This window comes from Limulus polyphemus, unplaced genomic scaffold (genome assembly GCF_000517525.1).
Source record: "Limulus polyphemus unplaced genomic scaffold, Limulus_polyphemus-2.1.2 Scaffold5203, whole genome shotgun sequence".
Lineage (NCBI taxonomy): Eukaryota > Metazoa > Arthropoda > Merostomata > Xiphosura > Limulidae > Limulus > Limulus polyphemus.
The window spans coordinates 1-10,129 of NW_013670813.1; the positions used below are offsets into that span (position 1 = coordinate 1).

Below are 10,129 nucleotides of genomic sequence, written 5' to 3' on the forward strand. Positions count from 1 at the left end.
AAAGTACATGATAGTTCTAGAAACGTTGCGTCACAGTAGTCATGTGACTCGATGACGCAACAATATCAACTGATAAATATTATGTAAAAGCCCAGTTTATAAACAGCATATTGTAGTTGTCTACTAAGAAAAAAATTGACAATGTACGTCTAGAATGATTTAACATTGCTTCGATATAAATTCGATTGAAAAAAAAAAACGAATGTCATTATTATCCAAACTCTACAATAAGTCAATCAGTTAGTTGGTTGTCTTCTTCATATCTGAGAATTACAATGTTTTAATGTTTTGTCACTACATTTGAACATGTGTAAACGAGATATCCATAATATCATGAAAATATAAAATAAAATTTTGATTAGTATAAATTTATAAACAAAAAACGATTATAAGCATATAGAATTATTTATATTCTATGTGAAAAAAAGGTATAAATTCATACTACAAATATAGTATTTTAACAGCTGGAACCATTTCACGATTTGAGCTCATAGTTTTTTCAAGTATTTTATGATACTGTTACGACAGCGGAAGTCGCGTGACGCTAGGAGCATGCGCGCTGGAGATTCTAGAATTATCGGGGAACCCCGTTAACTTCGAGTATTTACTAGACACCCTCTTTTTTTAGTATATAAGCCTGGCAAAGAAACCCAGCAGCGTAGATAGATAGATATGCAGATAGATTGAAGATAGAAATAATTGAGTCAAGCGAATAGTAGGCACCGTAAGTAAAGTGTGTGAATCACGTGTGTTATAAAGATTGTTAAGTTTAAAGTGACTGTGGAAATTCTGTGTATTACAAAGTTTTATCGAGAAAGAATAAACTAGTTTTAATTAAGAAAGGACTTGTATCGCCGAAGTTCCTCGGAAATTAACAAACAAGCAGATACGCAACAATACAATAAGAAACCAAAAACGTATTCATGCCTTATTGCCAGTACTTATCTACTACAATTTCCAGCTCTAGTAAAATCAGGAAGTATTAACACAGTTATTCAATGAAAAATATGCTTGTTTTCTAAGGAGAATCGCTCCAACTATAAAAACATAAAATAACCTTTCCAAAAAGTTCACAATTTACAATGAAGTTTTTATTTATCTCTTGAGTCTGAAGAAATAATTCTTTGTGCAGAAAATGTCTATTAACATTATCTCGCACATTACAAATTTAAATCTATCGGTACTATCCATTACAAACACAACTGAAAAATTGAAGCATTATTTATATTATCTATAAAAAGTTTATGGACAAATGTTATTATTCATGTCAAAAGTAATATGACAAAATGAGAATGACTAAAGGTGCTTTATACACCTTAAAAATGTCTAAAGATGAGAAAATTAAATCCAAACGGAAATCGAGCTAAGTTATGCGGGTTTTCATGTGCTTCAATTTTAATTTTTGGCTTCATTATTTAGAAAAAATGGAATTTTCACATGATTCTTCTTCAATGATGAATTAGCTTTATTCTTAAGAAAAACATCTGCCATAAGAAAATTAAAGTAATTTTATTTTAGGTGTAGATGCTCGTCTACATGATATATTACAACTACATTGTATTCTAGGCCTAATAAACCTTATATACGTTACGTTAAGGCTACAAGATATACATGCTCAGCTTCGTCATATATTATAACATAATTGTGTTCCATGTTTGCTGAGAAATACATGTTCGCTGAAGTAATGCATCAAAATTATGTTTCAAGTTTAATAAAATATACAAACTTGCTTACGTGACACCTCACAGCTAGTCTGTATTCTATATGTCTAGTAAAACATGCATGCCTAATTATGTCACAGCATTGCCAGATTTTCTTTCACAGATCTAATAAGACATACGTTTTCAGTTAGGTAACGATTCAAAATTTACCCTAAAAGAAGAAACCTTGGTTAATGGATTTTATAAGTGATAAAGAAGTTTAACAATTCTCACTAATAATTAATTTGTTTTAATTGAAATTTTGCCCTCGGGTACCATGACAACTAAGTTATTATGATTGAGATATTGTTGTAGAAGACAGTCGTACTCAAAATATAAGTTTAAATTATTTACAAACACAATCGTTGATCAACTGAAAATGAAACAGTGAATATAATTTTTTTCTTTTATAGATGTGGACACTGTGTTGAAGGAAACACAAACCGAAGCATCAATTACGACATGGATATCTGTAACGTATGCGGCGGCAAAAATGAGTGTATTGGTTGTGATGGAATTCCTTTCAGTGGGCTTAAGCCTGATGAATGTGGACAATGCCTGAGCGAAACAAATGAAAAACGAAACAGTAAGTACTATATTACTAAACAGGGAAAAATAATCGTTTTCATTTTCTTTAAATACTACATTAAATTTATATATTAGGCTACACAATGGTTCCATTTGTTCTTTTGAGCAGGAATGTTTACGGTTTCGATGTATATCACATAAAAATTAGTAAATCACCAAACCAAAGAAATACAGTTAAGCCTAGTATAATAGTGTTACGACAGTGGAAGTCGTGTGACGCTAGTAACACGTCATTAGCTTCTAGAAAATTCATGTCCCTTCGTGAAGCCTCGAGTGTTTACTAGTTGTTCGGTATTCTTGTATATAAGACCGCCAAGAACTGACGGCAACAATCGGAATTGAATTGCAGACAGAGATACAGACGACAATTGAGCCAAGTGCGTGAATCGTTCGTTTGTTGTGAATTATAGTGTTTGTTTAAGTTATAGCGTGACTGTGGAAATTAAGTGTATTGCAAAGCTGTATTGAGAAAGAATAAACTAGTTTTATTTAAGAAAGGACTTGTATCGCTAAAGTTTCTTCGGAAAGAATTATTACGGAAAGTTAACAAACGATCAGAGGTGTAACAATAGTTAACTGTATACAAAATTTATTGTGTTTTGAGTCCTTTTTAACTCACAGTATAGTTTATTAAATTAAGTGTGTAGTGTGTTGACTCAGCTGACTGTGCTTATGAGCCTTGAATAGACGAAACAGCAGAGAGTGGGATAAATCAAAGAGTGCATTAGGCCTCAACTTCACAATTATATTTTCAAATTTAATTTTGGTAAAAAAAAATCTGTTATATAATCATTACAGTTGGTCCACTGTCTAATATCGAATAATGAATTAGGCGCAATGGCATAATGTTATTTACACACCTAAGTTAACTTAGGTAACTATATAGTGGATTTAAAAAGGCTGAAAAATTCCATAAATATTACAAAACTAAATTACTGTAATACAACAATATCTTTTATAATCATACTCAGGTTTTTGTCTGTCCTGAAAATGCATGCGCACCTTACAATCTAAAAGGCCATAAACAGTGGAGGAAGTAAGACATCCCAGTCATCTTGGCAGCTATTACAAAACTTTGCCAATTCCTGTCCCATTGTCCAATTTTACTTTTCTACTATTCCATCAGACTGTGGGTGGAGTGGCATTGTCCTGGTCTTTTGTATGCCAAACAAGTTGCAACATTTATGGAACACAGCTGATCCAAAGTTACGGCCTTGATCTGAATGCAGTTCATATGGCATGCCAAATCTGAAGAAGAAATCACAAATAGCCAAAGCTACAGTTGTAGCTTCCTGATTTGGTATTGCATATGCCTCAGGCCACTTGGTGAAATAATCCATCACCACACAAATGTACCTGTTTCCAGTACGAGTTTGGGGCAAAGGGACAGCAATGTCAATGACTACTCATTCCATTGTTGCACCAACTTGATATAACTTCATTGGAGCACGTCTCTTATGCTTGGGTCCCCATTTAGCACAATATGTACTGCAGATCCTGCACCATCTTTCTACATCTTGCCTCATACCTATGTAGTAAAATATCTGCCATAGGTGACTCAATGTCTTCTAAACTCCAAGATGTCCTCCTGTTAAACTATCATGGGATTGATGCAGCACAAATTCCCGTAACATTCTCGGAATAACCGTTTGCCAGGTCGCCACTTTCCCATCTGCAGTTTCCCTTCTCTGGACAAGAATACCATCTTCAAGCTTGAACTGGTCCCATTTTGCCCAATAGTTCTTTGTCACAGGGCTTAAGCTAAACACATTCTCCTAAGCAGGGTGGAAAACTCCTTTTTATAGAAAATCAATTATTGGCTTCAAATCTTGGTCTTTCTCCTGCTCTGCTTTAATATCTATACCTGGTTCCACTTCACCATCATCAACTCCTGCAGTCACTTTGCTTTCAGCTTGATGGCACTTGGTTAGTTCAACCTTTCTTTTGCAGCAATGTCTGCAGTCATTTTTGCAGGGTCTTTGGCTCAGTCCGTTGGCATTTCCATGAGATTTTCCTTCTTTGTATTCAATATCATAATTATACTGGTCTATCTTCCTGATCCAACGTTTCAGTTGTCCCTCTGGGTTCTTTAATGATCTTAACCAGCGTAATGCACCATGGTCTGTCTTGATGGTAAACCTGGAACCATAGAATTAAGGATGGAAATATGTTAGACTCTTTACTATGGTCTACTCAGGACCCTACTGAAGTAGGCCACCACATGTTCGTTTTCGTCCACTTTCTGAGACAGCACTCCTTCAATTCTGACATTAGTAGCATCACAATCCCGTATGTATGGCAGTGAGGGATTTGGAAGCTTTAAAAGTGGAGCTGAGGCCAATTTTTCTTTCAATGTCTCAAAAGCATGCTGGCAAGAAACTGTCCATTTAAACTTCTGGCCTCTTTTGGTCAAATCATGTAGTGGAGTAGCTATATTTGCAAAGTCCTTCACAAACTTCCAGTAATAGGTACAGAGTCCCAAGAAACTTCTTAACTCTTCCACATTGTCTTGTGTTGGTCAATCATGCACTGCTTTCACCTTGTCAGGATCAGTTCACACCCCATGCTCACTTACAATGTGACCCAAGTAAAGCACCTCTTTCTGGAAGAAGTGGCATTTCTTGGGATGGAATTTGAGGTTTGCTGCTTTCATGCATTTGAATACTTTCTCTATCCGGGACATTTCCTCATCAAATGTTGTCGCAAACACAATAAATACACTCTTAGGTTAATCTGCTTCAGCCATTTTTACTTGATTGAAACCCAACTTTAATTCTAGAGTTGAGAACCACCTGGCTCCAGTTAGGGCATCAAGAGTATCATCAATTCTGGGCAGTGTGCATGAGTCCTTTTCAGCTATAATGTTAAGAGCCCTGAAGTCCACACAGCATCGTTGGATCCCACCCTTCTTCTGGACTAACACGACGGGAGCCGACCAGTGATCATCTGATTTCTTGACTATCCCTTCTTTAATTAGGCCACCAATGACATTCTCCATCTCTTGTCGCTTTGCCAGAGCTATTCTCTCATAGGGATCTTTATTGGATGGCGATTGCCTTTATTTATTCTGTGTTCCACAAGGCCTGTGCAGCCAAAGTCATGATCTCCTTTCCAAAATACGTCTGCATAATTTGCAAAAAGTTCCCTAACCTGAAGAGCCTGTGATTATGACAAATAGACTATGCTCTTCTCATAGAGGTCAGTTACAATTTCTGGGAGAGGATGTCCTTTCTTTATAGTTGTATTCTAGCCTTAACATTGACTAGCTCTACCTCTTGGCACACACCGAACAATGCCCCTTCCTTAAGTGTCTGCTCACATTTAGAGAAATTAGCCACTGTTATGAGTACTACTTGATGACTTGAGACAAGTGACCTTCCAATCTTCATGTTTGCTGGCCTGAATGGGTCTTTCACTGCTTCAACAAGCATCGGGCTTCCTTGGGGATGTTCTTTCATTCTACCCCAAATTATATGCTCTGACATAGGGGATGTTGTAGTTGACTTAAATGCTGTGACATGCTAATCAACAGAAGCAGCAAAACTTACCGTAATTTGACCTTTGTTGTTTCGAAATGTCGTTTTATCAAAATTAACTACACACTTTTTTGGTAGTAAGTAGTCCAACCCTAGTATGCATTGGTTTTCAATGTCAGCTAAGTTTACTTTGTGTCTGTCCTTCATACCCATAAGCTCAATAGTTACCCACACTGGTCCCCACAACCTTGCATAATGTCACACCACAGAGCTTCTGTATCGCTTCTGGTACTCCTTTGTGATCAAGCACCTTGATACTCACAAGGGTTTGCTGAGATGCAGAATCTATGACAAAGTTGCACTTTTGGCCATCCAGCTTTCCTGTCACATAGACACTATGAGTGCTTGGCATTTTACACTTAGCTGTTGGGACTTTCACAATGGGAATTGGTGGCCGTCCTTCAGCACCAACCACTACTGGTTTCTTGAAGCTGACTTATTGGTAGTATTCTTCTTACACTGGCTCCTCATATGTCCTTGCTCTCCACATTTTCAACAACCTTTCTGGGTAGCAGCTTTTCCTGCTGTGGCATCTTCCCTGTGTTGAAGTTGCCAGCATTGAGCTCTCTTGTGCCCAGGTTTGTTAAAGAGCCAGCAAAGTCCCTCAAACTTCTCTGAAAGCTGCCATTATCTGGCTTTGAATCCTGATGACTGTACCAACCTTGGTACCTCTGTGCTGGACTCAATATAGGATTCAAATTCAAGAGCTCTGACCATTGCATCCTGCATAGTAGCGGGGTGTGCTTGCTTTACTTTGATCTTCAGTTGTGGACTGTCCAAGGCATCTACAAACTGATCCCTCAGCAAGAGTTTGAGGGCATTGGTTGGTGCCGTTGGGTAGGCCTTGTGTGCTATACTTTCCAAATCCTGTGCCAGCTCTTGGGGGCTCTCCCTTTTAGCATGGACTCTCGTCCTAAACCTAGTCCTGTAGGTCTAGGACTGAGTTTGAGTTACATACCTGATTTCTAGAGCAACTGCCATTGCTCTGTAGTTGTGCCTGTCTTCTGCTAACAACTGTCCAAGTATTTCCAGTGGTTGTCCCTTCATGCTCGTTACCAGATGCACTGCTTTCTCTTCCTCTGACCATTCATTCATTTCTGGCAGTAGTTCAAACTGTGCTCTATATGCTTCCCACAGTGCCTTCCCATCTATTCCTGTGGCTTTCTTCCTACTAGACCACCCCTATTGCTGACACTCATGTCTGGAATGTGACTTCTGGTAGGACTGAAGATGTCTGCATTAGGGTTTAGCTGTGGGGTCTGGAAGGGGCTTCCCATTGTCTGAGGCTGATTAGGTTGATGGCTAATATATAATCCTTGTCTAAAAGACAGTAAATCATTCTTTAATGTATTTAATTCACTTTGAAATTTACTAATCTTTTCCATTTGTACTTCTTGGCACTGTTGTTGACTTTCCTGTAGTTGCTGCTGACTTTCCTGCAACTGTTGGAGACTTCCTTCCTGTTTCTTTTCTTGTTCTTCTTATTTCCTTTCTTGTTCCAGTTGCCACTGGTGCTGGTTTTCTTGCCACTGCTGCAGTCTCTCTTCTTGTTTATTTTCTTTCTCCTCCACCCACTGCTGTAGTCTATCTTCTTGTTTCTTTTGCAGTTCTTGTATCTGTCATCAAATTTGCTAAGTCGTAGTTTGATTTGCCACTTCTTGTTTCTATCTTTTTTTTTTGTCCCACTCTCTGACACCAATTTGTTAGTATCTGCTCTTTTGTTAATTTCCAGTAGAAATTCTTTCCGAGGAACTTCTGCAATACAAGTCTTTTGTTGATTAAACCAGTTTATTCTTTCTCGATACAAAATTTTAGTACACAGTACTTCCACAGTCAGTGCATTTCTCGTGATTTTTAACTTTTTTTAACTTTATAACTTTTAACTTTTATAATTCACGCTATAAATCACATCAATTCATAATCTCGATAACTTCACTCTCTACAAGTGCAAAACACACACTAGCTCGAAATAGAATCGTAAATTACTCGAAAAACCGTAACTACTGTTTGCTTTATCATACATTCAATCATCATCCCCGCTGTCTTTTCTTGCCAGGCTTATTTTCTAACAAAGAGGCGTCTCTCGATCACACTTGAGCTTCCCCTAAAATTCGAGAAAGTGACTCACGCATGCTCTCAGCATCACGTGACTTCCACTGTCGTAACAATACTTTAATAGACATTTTGTAAAAAAACATATTAAAAGCTTATCTATGTTTCTAAAAAGGTCTAGCATTAGGTCGTAGAATAACATTATAAGTTTATTTATTAAGTATGGTAAAGTTTAGCCCTAACAAAACTAAAGCAAGAAACATACATAAGTTACATAATTTTTTCAAATATAAACCATGCTTAATAAAGGCTTAAATCATATTAGGCATAAGACAAATGAACTTATAAGTTTCAGTGTTTGCCATTAGACTTCTTGTGTATTATTCTAGAAATATTGTATTTAAAAGAAATATATTCAAAAGAAATATTGTATTTAAAGAAATGCTGTTAGAATAAATATTTTGCAGATCTGTGCTATTTTTATAATAACAAATAGCTTGGAACCTTGTCATAGAGGTATATTGTTGTAAGCATATAACAATCGATGATAATAATAATAATTGCAAAACAAAAGTATTAGAAAATATGATATTCAAATGTATAATGTATTGTATGATTAATACATGAGTAGTATGAACAGCGAGTGTGTAGAATATAAATTAATATCTGTTTTGTTAAATTTGCAAATTATTTTGGCACTTGTAAAAACTTATAAGTACCAATACAACAGTTTATGATATGCACTTTAAGGTTATATTTAGTGAAAGTACCGGGCTTCACGTGAGTTATTAGGATGATTTATTCTAAATGTATATGTCAGTGTGTGTGTTCTGAACCTATTTTAGCATAGAAGAACAATCAAAAATATTTTCGGCATTCTTATTTCCCAGAAACATAAAAACACTTGTTTTCGCTAGCTTGCCTCATTAAACAGATGCGCATGTGCGCACACACGTGGATAAGATAAATAGTAATAATATCCAGTTGCACACCCCCAGGATCCACTTAGTATTTTGCAATATAATGAACAACTTCTTTTCAATGTGGCATTTTGCTAGTTGCCTCATTAAAACGATGCACACAAATGTGGATAAAATAAGTACTGCACACCCTCAGAGTCCACTTAATCTGGGTGCAAAATTTCACGTTTCTTGTTTGAGCTATAGCAGTCACACATATTGTATTACACACGTAATAGTAATAATAAATAATTAATATAGAAAAATTATATTTCGATAAATTTTCTATGAATTGTGTGCCTTCTTTCAATCATTGGACACCGATTCTCGACAAACGCTGTTTTCATAAGGTGCTGTTTCACTGCCCTCTTCATTAACAAGTTAAACTGTATCTTCATGTCATGATTTCTCATTATGTTCATTGAAACCACAAATCAGCTAAATATCACATTCATCTTATCTTATTATCTTTTATATAAATTGTGCAGGATAATATGGACATAATTTCTCTTTTATTCATCGTATTCTCCATGTGCCTGTATTAGATATTTACAATATATGAACTATAGTTTAAGAGGAAATTGTGAACTTTTATATTCACATGTGAATGACTGATAAAATTGTAAATATAATGTATGTGATTTTTTTTTAAGGTGTCATTATTTTCTCCACAGATTGTACGCGCTTCATATTCCACAATGATCTTAGGATATATTTGTTAACCAAATGGAACTCTAATTCCTTTTGTTACCATTTTCAATCAGTACAGACATTGAACAAGGGAGTGTCAACAAAATGTCAAGTGAGAGATGAAGTCAGCAATTCTGTTGTAAGTATCGTTCCTGGTTTGGATACTTAAAAACATTTTTGAATCATTTGACTACTGTTTGCACATAAGAAAAGTGAAATGATACGCTTATGTCATGCCTATAATTGCTTTTAGACTTATTTTGTCTCCATGTTCTTACTAATTTGATCACTGTTAGTTTTTTGCGTATCAACACTCAGTTAATCATTTCCCTACATTGCATGTAGCGTTTTAAATTAGTTAAACACTTTACTTTCAACATATGAATTAACTTATGAACATTTTGGCCACATGAACTTTATTGGGACTATAAAATATATAATGATGCAGCAATAGGTAGAAGATAGAAGGATAAGTTAGGAGAGGTAATAAAAAGAATTAAAAGTGTTCAAAAGCACAGAAGACAGACGGAACTGAAGAAATTAATTTGTTAGTAGGAATTAACAGTGTGGCTTAGTGTTATATTGTTACGACAGCGGATGTCAC

The 10,129-nt window shown here is 35.8% G+C and overlaps 1 protein-coding gene across 1 annotated transcript in view; it reads left to right on the forward strand.

Moving 5' to 3' along the window:
* Nucleotides 1-2,147: 2,147 nt before the first annotated feature.
* LOC111089085 overlaps nt 2,148-10,129 on the forward strand; it is a 67,230-nt gene continuing 59,248 nt past the window's right edge. The window contains exons 1-2 of the mRNA XM_022400865.1: nt 2,148-2,286; nt 9,510-9,664. Coding sequence (XP_022256573.1) covers nt 2,163-2,286; nt 9,510-9,664 — 279 coding nt within the window. The 5' untranslated portion in view covers nt 2,148-2,162. The remainder of the gene's footprint in view (nt 2,287-9,509; nt 9,665-10,129) is intronic.